The sequence below is a fragment of the Sceloporus undulatus genome, chromosome 2, assembly GCF_019175285.1.
Source record: "Sceloporus undulatus isolate JIND9_A2432 ecotype Alabama chromosome 2, SceUnd_v1.1, whole genome shotgun sequence".
Lineage (NCBI taxonomy): Eukaryota > Metazoa > Chordata > Lepidosauria > Squamata > Phrynosomatidae > Sceloporus > Sceloporus undulatus.
The window spans coordinates 195,908,499-195,932,400 of NC_056523.1; the positions used below are offsets into that span (position 1 = coordinate 195,908,499).

Here is a 23,902-nt window from a genome sequence, read left to right on the forward strand (position 1 = left end):
ACATTTGATTGTCCTGATGAAAAACCTGCACTGAGGACAAGAGGCTACTGTGAGATACCACACTATTAAAGTATCACAAATAGTATCACTTCAATATGATGAAATATTGTCATATAGTTTTAATATAATTTTGCATTTCCATACATTGCTGCTGTTATTTTTGTTTGGATTTGCATATAAGTTAAATGCATGATCTCCTATAAAGTATATAGTTTTTGGAATAGATAATTTTGAACTTTCCTCCCCAAAGTGCAGTACTATAAATGCAAATCAGATGCATTTATTCATGGCTTGCTCTCTAGGTTTTTCCAAAGCCTGATATTGACAGTGCCCAAAAAGTGTGAAGGCAGATGAAAACAGAGAGCAGGAAGAATCTAGGCAAAGCAATTTCTTTTTAAAACCTCCTATATGCAAACAAGGCCTCTATCTCAGCTATGGATCACATAACACCCCCCCCCCGCTATTTCCACCATAACACCAATCCCACTACGGCTACTGCTGAATTTGCTACTGTAGTGGTGGCAGCAGGAAAAAATAGGGGAGGGAATGAAGGCACCAGATCCCATCTGATCTTGGAAGCTAGGCAGGGTCTGCCCTGGTTAATACTTGACCGGGAGATAGTGAACAAATATCTGGTGCTGTACGGCTAGGCTATGGCCCAGTACATACAGGTCCTCTGTGATGCCCTCATCACATGCTAGGGTTGCCTCAGGGCGGAGCGCCCACATGCCCCGCAACCCTAGCACGTGTTGTGGGCGTAATAATGGCGGCGCCCTGTATACAGTTTCTGCCAGAGGGAAGCTGCGCGGTTTGGCGGCTGTGGCTTCCCTCCGATGGAAAAAACAGGCGCTGGCAGGCTGCTGTTTTTCTGCGGTCTGTACCACACCTATATTTCAGAAGAAGGGACGGGAAAAAGCACCTCTGTATATTCCTTTCCTAAGGAAACCCTATGAAATTCATGAAGCTGTTATAAGTCAACAGGTGACTTGAAGGTACATACACACACACATACATCTTTCTACCAAAACAGGTTGCATGCTCCCCCCCCCCCCCCCCCCCCTTTACCAATGGAATCACTCCCTGAGGAGCATGCTTCTTCTTATAAACAAGATACACAGGGAACAGCTTGCCCCTTCTTTTCTAGGGAAAATGGTGGGCTCAGGGATTGCTGCCACCATCCCTTGAAGCTCATCACAATCTGCAGTGCGATGGGTCTGCCCCCTTTGAGGGCTGCCAGTGCAGGATCCCAGTCCCCTAAAGTCACTGTAACTGATAAAACATCAAATTACAACAAAAAATATACATCATGCAAATCTTCGCAGCTCCATTGGCTTCTTCATCAGACAAAAGATGCTGGGGAAAAAATCAGACAGAAGAAGTTTCTCTTGTATGATTTTTAAACATCTTTTACCCGATGAGGAAGCAGTGGAGCTTCAAAAGCTTGCATGATGGATGTATTTTGTGTTTTTCAGGTGACCAATAAAGGCATCACTCTGTTGTAGATTTTGGATTTTGTTCTATTTTGCTATATGGCCAACACGGCTACCCCTGAATATATTTCCTGATAAACATCAAAACATTCATGAGAAATGATTCCTTCTGCTGTAAGGAATTTGTGGAAGAAGAAGAAAAAATTATAATAAGTATAATAGTATTATTTTTGGCTGCTCCCAGACAGAAAATCAGGAGTGGATATCTTTTGGAAGGATTTCTTTCTTCCTTTCTTCCAGGAAGTTCAAAATGGTGCATGAGATTTTCAGTCCCATTTTACACTGCCCCAAATCCTATGGTGTGGGTGAAAGGCAGTGACTAACCCTTAGTGAGCTTCATGGCTAAGTAAGACTAAGCAGGGCCTTCGTTCTGTGACATTTTAACCATTCAGCCACCCCATCTGAAGGACTGTGGGTTTGGCCCTTATGATGAATATCTTTCTTAAACCTATGCTGAAAGGCAACCTACTGCTGAATGTGGAGAGCATGCAAGACTGCTGTTATTCAGTGGTGAGAGAAAGATACGGCCCATGCTTAGGGGTACTTTTATCTCCAGATTATGAGACTCATTCCTGCTACTAGATAACATGTTTTGATTTTGTTTAAATTATTATTTTGATCTGGAATTACTTAAATTGCTTATATTGCTTTATCCATTTGCTGCTCAGAGATCTCAGCGTTAAAACGAGAGATTAAAATATGTTAATAAATAATGTAAAGATATTGAAAACCGACTACTAGGCTGAATCCTGGAGTGCATGTACAATGTAGGAAGAATGCAATTTGACACCACTTTTAAGTGAGGATTTGTAGTTCTGCGAGGTCTTCAGGCTTCTTTGACAAAGAATATTGGGCCCTCACAAAACTATAAATCCCAGGATTTTGTAGGATGGAGGCAAATGGTGTCAAGCTGCATTATTTCTATGGTGTAGATGAACCCCTTGTGAAGTTTGGCACAAATGAAGTGGAAGACGGGGCATGAGAGTGGGGAATAGGCATGAAAGGAGGAAAGGAAGAAGGAAGCAGTAAAAACAGCCACTGATTTCTATAAAAAGATGGAAATAAAACAAAGGAGTAGATTATTATGTGCAAGTGGTATGACACTGACATATCTGCATCATGAGGGATGTGAGTGTCTTAGTCCAGGTAAGGCAGCCTGGCAGTTGCTGCTCTCTTTTTGTCTTCTTTTTGTCCCCAAAAGTTTGGTCTGCCTCTCCTAGGGAATTCTGTTACATGGAGATGAGGAAGCCTCCCTGCCCCCTGAGCTCCACATGTTTGATGTTTTCTGGGCTGTGTGTGTCTCTGTGCAGAATCCCTTACATCAGCTTTTGAGAGTGTTCTCTCTTCCTGGTTTTCTGGGAGGAAGCTATTTTGTAGCAAGAATAAACAATGCTGTCATTCATACCTGATACAGTCTGTAAACAAGGAGCTGAACTAGGATCTACCTTCCAGCATTTTGCTGATTAGGTCTTCTCCTGTAGAATGGCCAGAGCATAGAATCAGAGAAAGAAGAGACTTCAAGGACCATGTAGTCCAACCCCCTGCCATGCAGGAACACAGTATCAAAGCACTTTTGACAGGTGGCCATTCAGCCAAAGAAGGACACTGCATCACTCTCCCAGGGAGTGTGTTCTACTGTCAAACAGCTCTTACTGTCAGGAAATTCTTCCTAATATCAAATTGGAGTCACTTTTCCTGGAGTTTGCAACCATTTTCTGTGCCCTATTCTCTGGCGCTGCAGAAAACAACTTTGCTCCATCCTCAGTATGGCATCCCTTTAAATACTTAAACAGGGCTATCATAATGCCTCTTAACTGTCTCTTCCCCAGGCTAAATATACCCAGCTCCCTAAGTCTCTCCTCATAGGGCTTTATGGTTTCCAGGCCCTTCACCATTTTGGTTGCCAGCCTTTTCTGACAACATCATCTACACAGTGAGAGAAGTTCATCTGCAAGGTTTCTAATGCACTTGGTTAGTGTAAAAATAATAATAATAAAAAATAAAAATAAAAACAGAGACTGAAGCCAGAAACTGACACAGGTTGAATAAGCACCCACATTTTCCCTCAGATGCTATCAATTTTGGCCACAGCTTCTGGTTCCCCCAGTTCAGTCCCCTTCGAGGAAGAACATGGCAAGCCCTGGAAGTCACATTTAAATATGACAGATGACCAGGGAAAGGGAAGCTCAGAAAAATAAACAGTCTCTTTGGAAAACATGCAGAATAGCTTCCTGTTTTTCTCTTCCATCATTGGCGGGGAAAAAGCCCTCTTCACTCTAGGCCTTGACTAACACACCTGAAGAGGTGTGCATGGCCTGTCCCTTAAATAACAATCAGATGTCTGGAAACCTGACAGCGTAGCTTCTTAACAGCAAAAGATATAGCAGTTATTTCCTGCTGCTCTCCAAACAGCTAACTCTTCTTAAAAGCTGAGCTATTAGGCCACCTTCGGTTTGACCAGAGTCAACAGTGAGGTAAATATGAGCACTGAGCAAGGATAGGCCAAGACATTTTGCTGCCTAAGGGAAAGCAGCAAATGGAGCACCTATCTACCCAGCTCCTAGAGTCAATGGTGCACAGTGCTCAGTGCCAGCCAAGTTATTTTGGCACCAGAGACAGAAAATCCTTGCTAGCACCTCTCCCTTTTCCAGGCACAAAGGATACAATCATAACAAATTCGATAGCGTAACAATTTGCTGCTCTATCATGACACCTAAACCAGTTGTCTAAGCTGGCTCCCTCACTTTCTGTAATATCAGGGCTGGTCCTGACCATGGGAAACAATGCCCTTTTATCATAGCACTTTCCCTACTGGAGAGAGGAAGTGGGTGGGGAAGGAATGCTATCATCTGCCTGCAGCTGAAGATTATGTTGAGCAAGCAAACCCTTAAGCAAGTAAAGTCCACTACATGAAGGCTAAAGATATGTGATATGCAGCTCAGTCCCCTCAATGGAATGTTAAAATACTATTATAATAATGCTCAGCTCATACTCTTGGTGGTGATTGTTTTGAGAAGGCTCTGTTCCTTAAACTTCAAGATGCTTAGGTAGAAGAAGGCCAGCTTTACATCCTCATGCTCCTAGCAATCTTGAAGGATCTTGAGATGGGGTATCCAGCCCTACCATTTGGCAGACTGAAGCAGCTGCCTCGAGCGTCACATCCTAATGAGCAAGAGAGGGCAATGAATTACTCAAAGGATAAAGCCATCTTAAACCAAGGTTGCTGCTTTCAGGGGCTGCAGAGAACATTGGCCCATGGCCAATGCTGAACAAAGATTCAGCTGCCAATCCAGCATGGAACAGGGGAGGAAACCTGTACATGGAACAGGGGAGGAAACCATCTTGTATCCTCTGGCTGACAGTTGTCAACCTAGTCCTGGCTGACTGGAATAAATGTCCACCAGAGGACCTGAGTATATGGAGTGGATTATATGGGAAGAAATGATCTTGTAGGTAACCTGGATCCAAACCTTGTAGGGCTTTAAAGGTAATAGCTAACACTTTATACCCTGCCTGGCAACTAACTGGCAGCCATACCTTACCAGGTGTAAATGATATACTAGGGCCCAGTACACCGCCAACAAGCGGTGTACCAGCACCAATACTAGGGTTAGGGATCATGTGACAACCACATGGTCCCTAACCTAGTATACAAAAGCAGCGTAACAATGGTGGTGTCCCATCCATACGGGCGCTGCCAGTGTGATGTAAACGTCTTGTGGCATCCGCACAGCACTGCACATTGCTTACATTGTGAGTGTGCCAGTGGCGCACTCGCAACATCTTTGCGGCGCCCAAAAAAGAACCCAGAAATACTCGGTTCTTTTTCCTCCGCAGTGATGGTGAGCCATTTGGGGGCTGCACCGTTTCTGTGGAGGAAAATAGGCTGCCAGCAGGCTGCACTTTTGGGGCGGTCTGTCCCGAGCCTAGATCAGTGGTTCCCAAAATTGGTCCTCCAAGTGTTTTGGACTTCAACTCCCAGAAGCCCTAGTCAGCAGTCAGGAATTCTGGCAGATGAAATCAAAAACATCTGGAGGACCAAAGGGCCTGAAAAGCCTGGCCAAAATAAAGCTGCTTTGGGTCACTTTGGAGGTATGCTGTTTTAATGATAAATGGGTCCCTAAGAGGCTGGAAGCTGTGCCAAAGCCGAGCATAGCTTTGTTGCAGCTTCTGGCTTCTTAAGATGCATGTGTCATTTAAACAGCATACCTCCAAAGTGACCTGAAGCAGTTTTATTTTGGCTAGTCTGTTCAGATCCAAAGTCTGGGAATCACTGTACTAAGTTTAAAGAAACAGCAGGGAATTCCCTCTCTTCATGTTCTATCATTCCTTTCCAACTCATGATGGTGCTCTAAACCCCAAAATCTGATACACAAATTTAGAAATACAGGGCCTCTCAGTCAGCCACATTAACAGAAAACAAGACAGACAACTGAGAAGTAACACCTGGACTCCTAAACCTGAAAAAGCATGTTACACAGCCTGCACCACAGCAATGAGAGCTGCCTAGAGACCATTTACTGCTAATGACCAAAATGCTAACTCTTACCTAACAATGGCTATCAACAGCAGGCTAGGCAAATATTTAAAGCATGGCCCTGAGCCAGAAAAACGTTGTCTTCTACTAGGTGGATACTGGAAATGAAGAAGAAGTCAGGGGCTGGTAGATTATCAGAAAGAAGTGGAGTCAATGGCCACAGAGAAGAGAGGGATGTGAAGATCAAGAGAGGTTTTCTTTAAAAGGACGACAGGAAGAGGAGGAGGTCAAGGAGAAGAGTGAAATGATTTAGTCAAGAGAGAAGCAAAGGCCATTCCTGCCAGAGAGTGAAGGAAAATGAAAAGGTTGCAGACCATGGAGATAAGGAAGGCTAGCATGGTGTAGTGGTTTGAGCATTGGATTTCCACTCTGGAGACCAGGGTTCAAATCTCTGCTCAAGCATTAAAAACCCACTGGGTGACCTTGGGCAAGTCACACTCTCACTTTCAGAGGATGGCAATAGCAAACCTTCTCTGGAGAAACTTGCCAGGAAACCCTATGGGTCTTAGGAGCCTTAGGGTCGCCATGAGTCAAAAATGACTTGGAGGTACACAAAAACAACAACAATAGAGATAGGTGAAAGAGTGGTGGTGAAGAGACAGAAAACAGGCTAACAATTATGGTACCAAGGGAGTGAGAAGGTGCAAAAGGGAGAAGACAGGAGGGGTGGATAGAGATGTAAAATTTCTTGAAAGTTTAAGACATGGGAAGAACTCAGGGTTTTCCTTCCATTTTTTCTGGAGACATGTCCCTACACAATTTTCAGAAAAAGTTGAAGAAATACAGTATGAGCACCTTTTACAGATTGAAAATCACTTTGCCACTTTAAGAACATAAAATACAGTCAGCCCTTCTTATACACAGATTTTTTTATACACTGATTCAAGCATCCACGGTTTGAAAATGTTAAAAAAAAAGTATAAATTTCAAATATCAAAACTTGATTTTCCATTTTTTATAAGGGACACCATTTTGCTATGTCATTAATGTCTCTTCCAACTCTATGATTCTATTTAATGGGACTTGAGCATCCACGGACTTTGTTATTCACGGGGGATCTTGGAACAAAACCCCAGCAGATAACAAGGGCCCACTGCATTACTTGGTTTAGTAGAAAGTTATCGAGTCCGGCAGAAAGTTCAGTTTATTCACAAAATAATTACAAATGGAATTAACTTTTAAATTTACAGTGAGCCCTTGGTCTCCACTGGGGTTTGGTTCCAGGACCCCCACTGATTCCAAAATCCATGGATGCTCAAGTCCCATTAAATACAAAGGCATAATAAAATGGTTTCCCTTATATAAAATGGCAAAATTAAGGATTGCTTTTTGGAAATTATATATTGTGTTGGATATTTTGAAGCAGTGGATTGTTGAATCTGTGGATAAAGAGAGTCAACTGCATTTTATCTTATTTTAAGGAAAGCCTGAATTGTAAGGAAGCTTTTTGGTTTCACCTGTTTATAATAGTCAAGGAACAGAAAGAACCATCAAACTTACCAAAACAAGGAAAATTACTTTGTCTCTTCTAGTCCCCATAGTGCCAAGTAGATATAAAGCACTTATTATCTTAAAAGAATGAAAAAAAGGAAACCAGGACCAGAAATTGAAATTATCTCATGCTGTATATCAGTGCTTCTAATGTTATCTGATGAAGGGGAACTAGCATTCCCCCCTCCATGTGCTAGGGACCAGTAGCACATTTGTGCCCACCGGCTACAACCATTTCTTTCTTCACATCACTATGGACTATCAGTCAATGGCTCATTCACTGGTCCTGGTCCAAGGTCCACTACTCTGAGTAGCACTACTGTACAGAGCACCTTTGAGACTGAGCGAAAGAAGTTGTAGCATAGGCTTTAGCAGACTTGATCTACGTCCTCAGGTGCATGGAGTGAACTGGTGCCTAGGAAGGACTGTTACTGCTGTACATAGTGTTACATAAAAATGTACATGCTACATGGTTTTTAGAAAAATGTAGGGGACTAAACATAAACTAAACCTTCTCTTAAACATCTTATTCATCATTCTATTCCATAACCCTCTTTTCCCAATTTTTCCTGAAAAATAAGGTTTCAGGAAAATCTGGTGTTTTTCTCTGAATTATCTGAATAAATGTGGAGAGCGACATGAAACCATTATAGAGCTAAGTGAGACAGAGAGAATAGGATCCCCCCTTTTTTCCTTCCTTCCTTCCTTTTTTTGCAGAGATGCTCTGAAAAGAGACAGTGAGAGGATCATAGTAACATTGACCAGAGGAGAAACAGGACCTGGCCAAAGACTTGAGTTATAAGCAGCAGTGGATCTTTGGGAGCTTGAGAGGAAAAATGAGCAGGAGTGTTAGACTGGGTAGTGGAAGAGTTGGATTCATGTCATCACTGAGCCACAAAGCCACTCTGATAGCCTTGGTATTATTATTATTATTATTATTATTATTATTATTATTATTATTATTATTATTATTATTATTATTATACAAATGGGGTTGCCTTTCAGCTGGTCACTTTCTCTCAGAAATTATTAATTATTATTATTTTCCATGGGACTTTATCTTCCAGAATCTCCCAGCCAGCATGGTTGTGGGCCATGAAGTCTAAGGTACTGTGGGAGCAGAAGAAGCCCAGTTTTTCCAAACCCTGCAAAAGAAACTACATCATTTCCTGAAGCTATGTTGGTTGGGGGATTCTGGATGTTGCAGTCCACAAAGGCAACATTCCCAAACTCTGTGCGTAACTATCCAAAGTCTTTTTAGGCCTTCTAGTAGTCCATCAGCGGCCCATCCTAGAGATACAACTCTGTGCTTAACTATCCAAAGTCTTTTTAGGCCTTCTAGTAGTCCACCAGCAGCCCATCCAAGAGATACAATGTCAGAGAGATATTTATTACTGCAAAAAGCTGCCAATTTCTACCAAAGGGCTCTGTTCCTTGCTCCTAACCCTGTGTCCCTATCCTCCAAGGCAATACTGTGTTAGGTTACATGATTACTCATGGATATTTTGCAGGCCTGGGGGGGGGGGGCATTATATTGTATATTGTCTGTCTCTCTTTTGAAAGAAGCCCTCCTGAATCTCCACTCAAATTGTTTCTGTCTATAGTGGGATATTTCTTTTCATAGGAAGTTCCTAACTGTGAGGATTTTCTAACTTATTTGAGTCTTACTGCATGGTTAGGAATAATATACTGCAAAGTGAGGGAACAGGGCAGCACTTTATGCAGACATACCATTATCTTTGTAAGACTGGAGGATGGTCATGTCCAGGGCTAGGTCAGCAATACAGAATGTATTTTTTACAACTTATCCTGCTCCCAGTCTTTATACTGTTTTTGGGTCTTTCAGGACTGAGAACATTCCTCAGGTCAACCACATAACTGCACAAATGCAACATTTGATACCCTTTACAAGCTGTGGAATTTTGACTTTTTGCTTTTATCTTTTAGAAATAAAATATGCTCAGCCTCTATGGTTGGAAATATCTCTGGCTACAACCAATGCGACCTCAGACACCAGAAGGCTTCTGAATATCAGGGATGGGAAAGCCAAGGGCCTGTATGGCCTCCTGTCACTCTCCCCCTGACCACTAGCCAGAGAAGGGCAGAGGTTAAACTGCTGGGCTAAAATTTGAGAAGTGTGGGTTCAAATCTCTACTGAGCTATGAAAGTTGCTGGGTGGGCTTGGAGCTGTCATTTCCTCTCAGTCTGAATTTACTTCTAAGGGGGGAAAGGGATAGGAAGAATGTTAGGAGAAAGGATAAAAAGGAAAGCGAGGTAGTGGAAGGGAAGAAATGTATTAAGAGAAGGAATTTGGAATGGAAACTAGTAAAAGGTAATAGAAAGGAGGGTGAGGAAATTAGGAGGAGAGGAAGGAAATAGTTGGGAAGTGCGAGAAAGGAGGTTGGATGGAGGGATGGCTGATGCTTATTAGTTGTGAAATTATTAATATTACAATGTTATAAGTGTGTAAAACAAGACTAAAAGTAATATTATTTTAATATGTTTTAAGATGAACTGATGATCTGACGTATATGTACATTGTATAGTATATATCCTTGATGATTGTTTAGTGATTAATGTGTTGCGTGTTGTGAAGAATTGATTAATAAAATTTCTTTTATTTGCAAAAAGAACAAAAGAAAAAAGAATTTACTTCTTCAGGATCAAAGCCAAGTCAAGCTAAGCCAAACCAAGTAAGTTATAGTACTGTAGTACTAAATAAATATGCAAGCCAAGGATGAGCAGCACCTGAATTGATCTTTTGAAATGTCACAGAAAACGATGGAACATGACTTGTGGATCATATACAAATGCACAAAATTTGAGAGATGCTCCTCACATCCACAATGGCATTGCAAGGAACACTGTGAGGCACTTTCTGATTATGGGATGCAATTGCCTGGGGTACATTTTGCAAAAGCCATGCTTGAAAGACATGAAGCCACATAGCAATACCAATTTTTGTATATTGAAATCCATTGATTCCCTCAATAAGATGATACCAGGTAGGCCTGGGTTGACTGAGTACAGGGCAGAGGAAATTAGGAGTCACACCACTCTCTTTCAAAGTGTCCAGACATGCACCTCTATTCAAATGTCTCTACTAGTTCTACTGGAATCACATTCCTCCAACATTTCACAGAGGAAAACCAGAATATCAGCGTGTGATCAAGATGACAAAAGATAAGGAAGAACATATGAAGAAGAACATACAAGCTGGGAGAGGCTGCAGCAGTTTGCTTTTGTCTGAGCCTCCTGGGAAGAGCAAGACTCCACCCTGTCTCTCATCTCTGCTGAGTTAACTGAATGCAAACTACAATAGATTTGTAGTTTGTTATTCAGTTTGCAACAACTGAAATACACTGAAGATAAGGGTGGAAAGTGAAGAGAAGAGAGAGAAACTGGAATATTTTTAAAGCAGGTGAAAAACTGGGAAGATGGAGGAATAATCAGTATTGTTCCTGCCAGATCTAGACAGTTGGAAGGTATGAACTATGTCTTGCCATGAAAAATAAATGCAGAAAAAGCTAACCCATCACCCAGATATGATGCAGGCAAACTGAGCAAAAGCAGCATATCTTTATATACTTCATTCTGAAGACAGATATTTTTGATGCAGAATTCAGATCCCTTTCATGCAGACCTTGACCATGCAAGGATACAAATTTTAAAGGTGGGGTGGGTGGAAATATTTGCAGATGATCTTCTGCTACATTAATTTCACCAGCTATTGAACACACAGGCCTACCTGGGAATTTCTAAGCCCCTGTTGGGATTTAAAGTGACTCCTTACCGTGAATGACATCTTCTTCTCCGAGGAAAATCCTCGAGGTTCTTGATTGTCCTTAGCTTGATGAAGCAGGTGGGAGACTGGACAGGAAAGAGGACTGGAGAGTTGGGTGACTTTGGGGAAGTATCCTGGGGACCTGGAACCTGAGAGCTACTGGCATCATCATCATCGGGCAGGAAGGCATCGTCATCTAAATGATCTTCTATGACTGTTTCAGGAATACTGGGAACTTTGTGATGCTTTTTTGAAGCCATGGCACTGCTCTTCTGTCTTCTGCAAGGTTTTCTAGGGAAGGGATGGGGCCCGTCTCTTAAACAGGCCGACAAGGACAAGGGCTCCAAGAGTAGCACATAGCGTGTCCAGAGAGGAGGGAGAGAAAAAAAGGGATGCTACAGAAGGACTGCTGGCTTTTACAGGGAGCCAAACAGAGCATCAATACAGGGGAACAGGGGGATCCCCTGCCTACCCCTCTTCTTCAGTCTGTTTCCCTTGGACACAAAGGTCAGACTCCCTCCCAGTCTGCCAGAGCTGCAACAACAGGGATCATCATTCTAGCCCCACGGATGCATCTGATTTTGAGGGGGATATCTTTTTTCCCTTGGGGATGGGGGAGAGAGAGGAAGGAGAGATTTGCCAATTGTTGTAAAAGTTCCAGAGAGGATGGGCTCCTGTTGGGCTGCGCCAACATGTATCTTGCGTCTCCTCTTTTGCTGGCTCCCTTCCTTGTCTTGCTCCAGATCCTGGCTGCCTGCAGCCTGGCACCTCCTGCTTCTTCCTGCTCAAGGTTTGCCCTGCCCAGCTCTCTCAAGCAAACCCACCATGTCCGCTCTCAAGGGAAGTGAAAGGGGTCCCCACCGAGAGCAGGGCGTCCGTCCACACTTGAACAACAGAGTCTCAACCGGCTGACAAACATCCCATCAGCAACAACAACAATAGCAGGAGCCTAGAAGAGTCAGGGACAGAAAGAACCAGCTGTGTGGGTTTTGTGCTTCTTGTCTTAGTTCTGTCGCTTACCGCTAATCATAAACCCTTATCTCAATCTTTCGGCCCTCCCAGCCAACACAGCCAGCCAGGCAATTTGCAGGCAGGAAGAGGCTGCTCCTTCCTGTAAGCAAGTGCTGTGGGTCAAAGGGGTGCAGATGAGATTCCCATGGCTGGAGAGAAGAGCCACAACCAAATCAATCAGCTTTGACCCAGAGCTGGGAAAAGTTTCATTTCTGCTGTTCATACTGCAGCAGAGGGAAAGTTCAGCTTGGGGTTGAGGCATGCAGGAAGGAGGAGCTCAGCCCCAAGTGAATAGGGACTGGGAACCAATGAATCAGTACCATGGGGACAGGATCAGAACACAAGGTCTTACCTGATGCTGTGCTTATTTTCATGCAAGGGTTGGGAAAGCAAATGGCCAGGCTGGCTGGAAGATCCAGTCCAGTCCAGAGCTGCAGTCTATTTATTCTGATGGGAATAAAACTGTAACATGGGGAGGAGATATGGCTATCCATATCCTTCCTTCCTTCCTTATCTATCTTCTGATTAGTTTTTACCATATCCTGATGCCAAAAAAGCTGTACAAGGTGGCTAACAATACTAAAATACAAATGTAAGATTTACAAATAAAGGCCTCCACATTCGCTGGGGTTAGGAACACAGGACACCCATGAAAGTGAAAAAGAAAACCACAATTAAAAAGCTACTCTTTTTTTTAACCTAAGAGTACATTGTTTTAGGAATCTCTAGGTCCTCCACTGTAACTCTATGGCCAAGATCTGGCAGACATTGACCATACAATTGCACTGGAGGACCTACAAATGCCTACAGAAGTGTTTTCTTTAGGAATCTCTACATGCTGAAGCATGACTCTCAATACAGCATAGAGGTTTGAATGTTACAGTAAGAATACCAGGGTTCAAATTCTCACTCAGGCATGGAAACCTATGGGGTGGCTTTGGGGGAAGTTACATTCACTCAGCCTCAAAGGAAACCGATGGCAAACGTTCCTCTGAATAAATGTTGACAAAAATCCCTTGTGATAGAGTTGCCTTATGTCAAAGTCCACACAAAGGCACATAACAACAAGAAGAAAAAGATGAAATAAACCAAAGGAAAGTACAAAAGGGTTGCAAATTGAAGACTACATCAAATCCCTTATCCCAAATTTCAGTGATGGTGATCTTAAGGTCACAATAAAAGTGACCCTGCACCCTATTCACCTATAAACTGAGTCTTTTACTTTGGTGGTTTTTCATTACACATCCTCAGCTGGGTCTCCCTAAGTTGAGAAAACCAAATGATTATCCTCGCCTTGATGAGCTGATGGCAAACAGAAGCTTGAGGACCATTTTCAGATTGTAGTAGAGAGTGACTGAGAGCTTCCAGGTTCAAACCAAAGGTGTAAAAAGATACAGTGGACCCTTCCCATCCATGGAAATTTGGTTGTGCACTCTCTTTCCTTCTGTGGATGGGAAAAAAACATGGCCTGTCACAGCTCATATTATTCAATGGAGAAAATAGCAGGTACCATTAAAGCACACTTTGTATCACAGTGCAGTCCTGTATGTGCGAATTCATAAAATATGCCCCATTGACTTCACTGGAGCTAAGGTCCAAGTAAACAGAGTAGAAGAAAATAAATTCATAAGTGATTTCTACCCCCAATCTAAAACAAAAATACTGTACCCCCCTTCACACAAAAGTACCAAAAGTACACATCTTCAGCCTTTGCTGAGCCATTTTTTCTCAGCGTATGTTCTCCTTTGGCCATATGGGAATAGTAGCATCAATCTAACTTAACAGGTGTTTGGTAAGTATTAGAAGATAGTGTATGTGAAGAGCTATGAATGCTCACTCAGCATTTCACAAGTACTAAATCATTTCCATTTCTCAAACCAGGAGTTCAGTGGGAAGGTGATTATGGGTAAACACACTTTAAAATTTAGTGACTTCAGTGCATGCTACTGTTGTTGTGTGCCTTGAAGTCATTTCTGACTTATGGTGACCCTATCACAGGGTTTGCTTGGCAGGTTTCTTCAGAGGGGGTTTGCACTGCCATCTTCTGAGGCTGAGAGTGATTTGCCCAAGGTCACCCAGTGCGTTTCCATGGCCAAGCTGGGATTCGAACCCTTGTCTCAAGAATCATAGTCCAGTGCTCAAACCACTGCACCATACCAAAGGTGGAGAAACCTCTTTCAGCTCAAGACTCAAATTCAGCCCTGGAGAGGTTTCTGGGGCCCACTTTCTGTCAATGGATGGGGCCAAAAGAAATAGAGTGGGACCAAAAATATAGACATATTTCAACTTAAAACTCTACCGTCCAGTAACTAAGGTAGAAGAGAGGATGTCCAGTCTTTTAGATTAGGGAAGTTCCAAACAAAATCTGGAGATGTAGTGTCATGGGGAAGGGAGTGGGTGGGCTGGTCATTTCAGGAATCTTGGATGGTAAGATTGGGCCTCAAGAATGACCCAGGGCCTTGCAGTTCTCCACCATGGTTTAAGTAAAATGGCAAAGGATAACTACCCATTCCCCAGTCCACTCACCTGGGCTCTTCCCCTCCCCAAGGTGATAGTTTTAAGTCATCCTAGCAAGTGGTTCCCACCCCCACCCCACATGATTATTAAAGTCCTGCATCACTCCCAGTATGGAACAGTGTCCTATTTATGCCATGATGCTGAACTGCCTTCCCATTCCTTGTGACATCACACTTTGCTATTGTGAGTCCATGGTTCTGTCACCCCACTCTCACAAAAAGCAGCTGAGAAGCAGGCAGCTGTCTAAGCGATCTTAGTGTAAAACATAACCTGGGAAAGGGAGACAGGAAGACCCATGGAGAGGCCTTGGCCAGAGATGTGGTGGAGTCAGGTCAGAATAAAACACTCGCATGCTATCTAGATTCTGCTTGTACACAAATAAGAGCGAATAAACATTAGAACTGGACACTGGGTGGCATCAGGTAAGATAGCTGGGCTTGGGCTGGATGGATTCTTTTAGCAGCCTTGATTTCTGCAAACAGTATGCAATGGCATGCATGTTTTTGAACAACACAGAAATCTTTTGTTGGCCCTATAAAGAGTTTTTTTTTGCACCCCTGAAGTCTATATATTCTTTATTCATATAAGAGTTTCATCCAACAAGTTGCTATCTGTTCATCAGTTTAATAACCTGTTGTCTCTGGGACTAAGGTAGCCACTGCTTCTTCTTTTGGGGGCTGCATAAAGTTGTCATGTGTAGAAAGAACTGCAAAGAGATCTTGCCAATTGCCGTTCTATCATTTCTCTGAAGGGTGATAAGTAAAGAGAGGTAGGTATAAAGGAAGAGGCTAGGCTTCCCAACTACAAATTCACAGGGGGAAAAAAACATGCTTAAAGCAATAAAGGATATGATTTTCAGTATTTCAGAGTGGCTGTTTAATAGAGAATTGTTTCATTTGTGGAACTGGGCTGCCACCTTCTGAGAGGCATAAAGCATTACACCAAAAGCACAAGCTGAAATGAGAAGGAAAAAGCAAGAGAGCCAGAGTACTAGCCAACACACCCATTTTGAATCCAGTCAGCATGGCATGGAGCTCTGAATGCTGGACTATCATTCTGGAGACCAGGCTCGATTCTTAGCTTGGCCACGAAACCCACTAGGTGACCTCAGGCAAGTCACACTCTCTCAGCCTCAGGGGAAGGCAATGGCAAACCTCCTCTGAACAAATCTTGCCAAGAAAAACCCATTATAAAGTTTGGCTTATGGTCACCATAAGTCAGAAATGACTTGAAGGTACACAACAACAAAAACAGGAAACATATTAACCTAGCCTTGACTTTAGCATGCTTCCCATTTTTACAATGACAAAGGTAGCTCTTCATCTAGCAGAGAACTTGCTACTGTTCCATTTGGCACGCAGAGGAGCACCCAACAGGGTGAACATTTGTAGAGGCAGTGGGATCAAACCTCTTCCCCAGCCAACATGATGTGCCACTTCCAGTTAGCTTTTCTTTTCTTTCCTTTCTTTTTTTTTTTGCTTTCTTTTTGAGTAGGGGTTAAATATGAAGGGGACTCAGGGATGGTGGAGTAAAACCACAATGTTCTGTAGCAGTTTTGGCCCATTTAATGGGGTTGTTTTTCCTGCTGAAACGCTGCTTTAAAAGAAATTATAAAGGGGGTGGAAGGCTATCCAAGGGGCTTTGGGGAGCTTGATGGATTGCATGTTTGCCCACCCTGTTCCACACCAACACACTTGAGCTGCTTGAATGAATGGCTATTGCCCTTCAAACCTATCTGTCTCCTAGGGTATGAGACTACTGGGATTCAAATGATCCCTCTGATGTGATCAAAATATGTGAGAGGGAAATACAGTGGCAGGCAGCAGCTTCCATGTCAATGGGCCAATGAATCCACTTTGAGCTTTCAAAGCTGGACTTAAGTGCTATCCAAGGTCCTGATTCTTATTCCCTGCTTCAGCATCTTGGATAGAAATTTTGAAGTTCAGGCTCAAAGGAATTCACTACCCTCCCACTTGAGACAAGAACTATCAGCTACCATCTGGCTACACAGATTAGTTACACTCACTGGCCACAGCGCCGGTCAGCTCCATGTTTGGAGAACTGGAAAAGGTTTGGTTTCTTTACTTTAAAAAAAAATTAAAGGGATAGACATGGTACTGGCTCACCTCTTCAGCATTCTAACAGATGAAAATAAGGGCAAATCCTGTACTCTGTTGCACCAAGGGTCACTGTCTGAAATGATCCTCTATCCCATTTAGCGGACAATACTCAGCTAGATGGACTAATAGTCTGACTCGGTTATAAGGCAGCTTCCTATGTTCTTAATGCTTTCTGATTCTGTGCTATTGAAGCTACAAGGGTGGCAGAGGAAAGCATGCACAAATGGAGAGCAGTGCCAAATGGGATGGGGGATCATTTCAGACAGTGACCCTTGGTGCAACAGAGTACAAGATTTGCCCTTATTTTCATTTGTAGAATGCTGAAGAGGTGACCCAGTACCATGTCTAACCCTTTAATTTTTTTAAAGTAAGGAAACCAAACCCTTATATGAAATACTTAATGAGTGTTTAGGGAGCAAAGACTTTTCAAGTGATAATGGCTGTTTGAGGGCAAATGAAGATATCAGTGCCCACATTACTATTACAGCATGTTCCCAAGAGGACCAGAAGTAATTCATCTGTCAAGAAAGGGACTTTCAAAGGAGCAAAGAAATCAATGACCTCAGAGCCTCACATGTAGTCAAATCATCTGTGACTAATCTCGCTCATTAGGGGTGTCTCTATGAGTTACTGTCACAGAACAGGCCGGCTAATGCTGCTTGGTGAGGGTGGATGTGGAAAGGCTAGCTAATATTTTTCAATGTTCATGGGGATGCAAAGGACAACAAGGGTGAGGCTTTTACATTGGTTCTCACCTGAACATAGCCACTAAGACAAGGGTGGGAATCAAGTGGCCTTCCAGACATAGCTGGATTGCAACTCCAAGCAGTCTTACACAGCATAGCCAATGGTGAGGGGTTCTGGGAGCTGCAGTCCAGAAACTTCCACAGGACTGCAAATTTCTCACCTCTACTTGATGCTCATCAACCTCTTCTCCTTTGCTCATGCATCAATAGATTCTAAGGTTTCCAGACTCTCTAGCTGTTTTAGTTTCTTTGTTGTTGTTAGCTGCCCTCATGTCGACTCTGACTCATGGAGACCCTGTGGATGAGACATCTCCAAGAATCCCTATCCTCCACTGCCTTGCTCAGATCCTGCAAGCCATTGCCCATGACTCCTCTGATTGAGTCTATCGATCTGGTCTGTGGTTTCCCCCTCTTTCTTCTACCACTCTACCTTTTCTAGCATCATTTTCTAGTGACCCATGTCTTCTCATTATGTGGCCAAAGTATGATAGTCTCAACTTGATTGTCTTAGCTTCCAAGGAGAGCTGTGGTATGATCTGTTCAAGAACCCACTTGTTTGTCTTCTTGGCTGCCCACAGTATCCTAAGTACTCTTCTCCAGCACCACATTTTGAGTGAGTTGATCTTCCTTCTGTCTGGTTCTTTCACTGTCCAGCTCTTGCATCCATACATAGTAATGGGAATAGAATGGTCTGGACCATTGTATGTCTTTGCTCTTCAGTATCTTGTCCAGTTTCTTTCATAGCTGCTCTTCCCATTCCTAGTCTGCTTCTTATTTCTTGACTGCAGTCTCCATTCTGATCAATGTTTCAGGCTAGATATGGGAATTCTTTAACTATTTCAATTTCCTCATTGTCTTGACTGAATTTGTGTATTTCTTCTGTGGGCATTATTTCTTTATGTTCAGCATCAGACCTGACTTTGCACTTTCATCTTTGACTTCCCTTATTAACTGTTCCAATTCAATGTATTCTGCTAATATCATGGTGTCATTTGGATATCTTAGGTTGTTAATGTTTCTTCCTCCTTAGTTTCTACCTGACCATATTTAGCTGGGTTGATTAAAAAAAAAAAACAGACCAAAGAATACTGTACTTCTATACACTGACATCAAAATCTCACAGTCTTGATTTTCTTGAGTTACTCTGAATCTCAGGTGTATTTTCTGCCTGTTCTTGCTTCTTATCAAGGGGCATTTTGTGTTTTCTTCTTGCGCTGAAATTTGTACAAATTCTTTTTACATATTTTTTTGCACATCTGTATAGTTCATCCAGTTTATGCACCTTTTCCTCTTTGACTAGAGAGTGTTTCTGCATATGTTTTCAACAATGTGCATTGCAGAAGTTCATGTTTCAAAATATACAGATTGTTTAGCGCACATTTTATTTCCTCTAAACAGCTTGCAAATCTGAAAGTGTTTGTGGTGAGTTGGACATTTTCTCACAACTAGTCTCAGGAAATTAAAACAATGCTACTTTTCTTGAGACCATTGTGTCCAACAAATTACTTTCTGCAACCAAGCAGGCACCATCTACAAACTGGGATGCCCTAGATATGCCACTGCCTTAGACAGACAAACAAAGAATAATAATCACTCATGCAGTTGGGACACCTCTCCTCATGTCCTCCTCTAGCATTGCTGTCTCTATTTTGTCAGGAGCTGCTGTTGTTGACACCATCCCACCTACTGCTTAGCAAGTGTCTTACTGGGTCTCAATGATGGCAGCCACAGGGTTATATTTTTAAATAAGAACTGAATTTCAGCTTGGATCTGGACTGGCAGTAGCAAGGAGTCTCACAATATAATGTGCAACGTGATGCTGATGTCACCCTAGGCATTATGTTCTGGATATCTAAAATGGTGACCAAACACTGCCTGTGGTATGCCAGCTCATAAGACACCCAAGTGGCAGAAATAATCCAGTTTGACACTACTTTAACTGCCGTGGTTCAATGCTATGGAATTCCGGGGACTGCAGTTTTGTGAGACATTTAGCCTTCTCTGTCGGAAAGCTCTGATGCCACAACAAACTACAATTCACAGAATTCCATAGTACTAAGCCATGGCAGTTAAAGTAGTGTAAAACTGGATTATTTTTTCAGTGCAGCAGTGACTGGCGGGTGCTCTGACGCCCTCCTGTTTATGCTGTCTGGGTCCAGAGGCTCAAGTGTGCCTCATGGGAAAGAAACCTTGCCTATTTCCATTTGGATACATCTACCCAAACAGAAACAACCTAGTTCCTTGTTATTGATATCTAATGCCACCTCCTCTCCTTTTTCTTTCTTCTTCTCCAGAGGAAACAACCCAGGCTTGATATTTTGCAGTGAATAAAACCTGTTCCAGTATCTTCTCTATCCTTCCCTTGTTTTTCATAAACTCATCTCTCTGGCTCTGGATCACAACATGCATGTTGCTCAAACCCTATCTCTCTCTCTGGCTCTGACAGTCTCATGGTATAGAGAAGGTCTGCCTTAGAATTACACATTCTCTACATACCCCACTGACACCTAATTCATGTGTTAGCTAGCATAACAATTCTGCACTGGGAATTATTGTTCTTGAACTTCTTGGTCTCCTCAGACAACACTTGGCATAAGGGAGGATAAATAACCAGAGATGGCTTCCATCATGAACAAAATGACACACAAAAAAAGCCCCTGTCAAAATCCAGCAGAGGGATCTGATTTAGGGGTGTTGAAACAAAGAAAGGGGACTATTTCCCGCTATGCTGTCAAGGCATTGTACTCCACAATTAATTCCCTTGTCTCCTTCCAATTACCATCTTGCAGATGCTTCTGTATGAGAAACAGGTGTCTCCTTTGTTTTGCTTTACTCACCCTTCCCAGTGACTCAAGGAGGAGCAGCCCTTGTGAACAAGAGGGCACAGAGCCACCCTGAGCTTTCCCAAAGATGGGTAACAGTGGCAGCCAGCATGCATTGTGCATGTAAAAAGGGGGTGGGGAAATACAGGCTGCTTTATGAGAGTCTCACAAGAACATCACCACAGGTGAACAAAGGAGCTGAAAAAAAGAAGGCAATGAGATCTGGCTGAGGGCAAACGTTTGCTTTGGATTGAGCCAAAAGGCTTCCTGCTACAACAGACCCCCTGGAATTCAGCTTCATTACCAGAATATTCTAACAAATGGGACACATCAGACCTCATGACACTGGGCCTGACCTCTCCCATGGAAAATTATGGAAGCCACCTTGGGTCTCATCTTGGAAGAAAGGCAGCATATAAATAAAGTAAATAAATAATAAAATAACTTAAAAAATAATTGTCCTAAGTCTCTGACTTGCCAAGGAGTTTTGGTACATGCTGAAGCGAAGCGGCACATGTATGAATGCCAGAGAGGATTTAAATGGCTCGGAGAGAATCAATCGCATTAAACATAGTGGGAACAGAGATCCTGTATTGCATCACCGCAGAGATCCAGATCTCTGCGGGACAAAATCACAAGTGTGAATGCCCACTCCCCAGAGATTTGGCTCATCTTGGGCTGATGCTCATGTTCATAATGGGAAGAATTCCTATCCAAGGTCAACTTGGCTGAAAATCTTAAACATTTCCCATGACTACTCATAATACATTTCTTCTGTGTGTACTTTTGTTTTATTAACACGAGCGATCTGTAATGATCTCAAAATGACCTAAATCCAGCTGTTAGTTTCAACCAGAACAGACCCACTGAATCAATGGGAACTTCATAAGTCAACACTTAACATACATTCCATTGATTCAATCAGTCTATGCTAGTTAAGACAAACAATTGGATTTAGGCCCCAGGGATATGCTTCATCTGTGTTTGTGGTACATTGTCATTTGAGTCACGTATGGAGGTCTTTGCAAATGTAGTCACAGGTCCCAGTGGCAACTTCTTAATTTAATTATGATGACCAACAGTGAGAGCTGAGAGCATACTGCACCACAATGGATTTTTTTCTGCCACAGAGAATGCATTCAAAGAGGTAAAGATTGCCCTCTTCAGTGGTACCACTGGTTGAGCTGAGGCAGAGCTTCAGCATCAGATAACAGAGAGGAGGGATTTCTACACACACACTGTTGCTCTTCCCCTGAAAAACTCTGTGAGAATCACACATGAAAGAGATGCACTTACTTGGCCTCTGTGGAGGAGGAAGAGAGAATGCCCAGTCCCGCTGGCTCCTAGAAACAGCAACAGCATACCTTGGGAATCCAAATGAACTCTGTGGATTCCCTGGTGGTGTGTATTTATTGTGAAGGGTGAGCAGGCTGGTAAGTAGTGTGCCTGCTTTGGAAAGGAAGTATGGAGATGAACCAGCAGATTCCCAGCCTCTCTCTTCTCATTGCTTGATCCAAGTCCTATGGATTCACTCCTATTTATTCTCAGAGAACCAGAGACAGACAGACCACTGTCACTCCCTGTTTACAGTCTTCATGTGTGACACAAAAACAACCTTCTTGGAAGGGGCAGCCTGGGAAACAATACTTGACAAGTAGGGCTTCCAAAACAAAACCACCAAAGAGAAGAAGCTTCCCCTCAGCTCCAGGACTAACAGCCACCTTACCAGGTTTCTGGTACTGTTTGTATCTGAGCTTGTGTGACACCATGCTCTTCCATTCTTTGTGTGCACACGTCAGGATCCACATGCATATGCATCTATGTATGTGTCCACAGGGTGGCACACAATCAGTGCTTAGGAAATGTTACTTTTTGGGCTCCTCTACTGGAGAACTCCAGTCCACTCCTCTGGAATACAAAACCGGAGCTTTCTAGCAGGGAATTCTAAGAAATGCACCAAATGACAAAACCCAGGATTCTGTAGGATGGAGCCATAAAAGAATGATTATCAAATAGAGATATGAAGGCTTGGGGTGGAGAATTAGGGGAGAATTTTTCTTTATCTATTTTTTCCAAAGCCGTTTTCTCCCAAAAAAGAGGAACAATGGAAAAACAGTATATTTTTGAATATTTTCTTTCTGAAAGACGAATTCAGTCTTGAAGACAAGGTTTTCATATACTTCTTGTAAACCATTTCTAAATGCTATATAGCAAGAAGACTTTGTACAGACAATGCACATTATCCAATCTTTTCGATTCCTCATCTTGATATCCTTTTCTCAGTTTTTTTAAAAAATGGGAATGAGTGGGGTGCCCAACCTGTGGAAAGAGAACTTTTGTACAACCTTTAGAAAGAGACTCTGGCTTCCTCTGCGCTGCAGTTTGATACCACTAACTGCCATGGCTCAATGTTATGGAATTCTGGAAACTATAGTTGGTTGTGAGGTGCCACAACCAACTACAATTCCTGGAACTCCACGGCATTGAGCCATGGCAGTTAAAGTAATGTCAAACCAATATTATTTCTGCAGTGCAGAGGCAGCCTCGGAAATGGCTGGAAAATAGGATTGGTGTAACTGTAGAAGTTAATACTATCAGCCAGCAGAGGGTACTGTTGTCTTGTATACTGGACATTTGAGGCCATACACTCAGGTAAGCCCAACCTTGGCCCACCCAGCCCAACTCTCAGCTCCTCGCTAAAAGGCTGGTATGCAAGTTCGAAAAGGTTCCCACACAAATTGCAACCCTTTCCAACTTTTATAATGCCCTCTGTTCTGTTTGCTGGGAAGTCAAGCACCAGATGAATAACAGCAAGCCAGTGAAGAAGCAGAACAGTTTGAAGCAGATGATGGTTGTCCTTTAGCAGTTGGTATGTACCAAGGTATGTGTGTGTGTGTGTGTGCATGCAGAGACTCCAGTTTCCTTTCTCTCCCCTATTTTTTTCCACTTCAAGTTTCACAGCAACATTTACTCAGTTCAAAAGAATGTACATTGTTTTGTCTGCCACATAACCTAATAATAAGAGGAAGCATTTGAAAAGACCAATGCCAATTAAAACGGCAATTAAAGAGGTCCAGCTACCACCCCTGCTGCCCACCATGACTAGGCAGGACTCCAAGACTTCCTGTGAGGAGCCCTTCAGGGATTTGTTTCGGCTGAGGCTACTCAATGAAAGAAAACAGAGAACACAACTGTGTTTCCCTTTGAGACTCTCACTGTGGCATTATGAAACCACTGGTGAAAAGCTATAGAGTAGACTGCTAACACATGACAGAACTGTACCATCCCAGATGCCAAATCCCGCACACAAGGATAGCCTAACTAGTCCCTTACCCCTTTGACATTTCTATTTTTCTCCTCCAACCCATCAAAGATCTGTATCAA

At 42.8% G+C, this 23,902-nt stretch overlaps 1 protein-coding gene across 3 annotated transcripts in view; it reads right to left on the minus strand.

Moving 5' to 3' along the window:
• Nucleotides 1–23,902, minus strand: part of PDE4A (phosphodiesterase 4A) — a 353,540-nt gene that overhangs the window by 132,734 nt on the left and 196,904 nt on the right. Inside the window, exon 1 of one of the 3 annotated variants that reach the window (XM_042449008.1) lies at nucleotides 11,312–12,390. The exons of the other annotated variants lie outside the window; for them this stretch is intronic. Coding sequence (XP_042304942.1) covers nucleotides 11,312–11,562 — 251 coding nt within the window. The 5' untranslated portion in view covers nucleotides 11,563–12,390. Of the gene's footprint in view, nucleotides 1–11,311; nucleotides 12,391–23,902 lie in introns of those variants that run through there. 3 annotated transcript variants of the gene reach the window in all.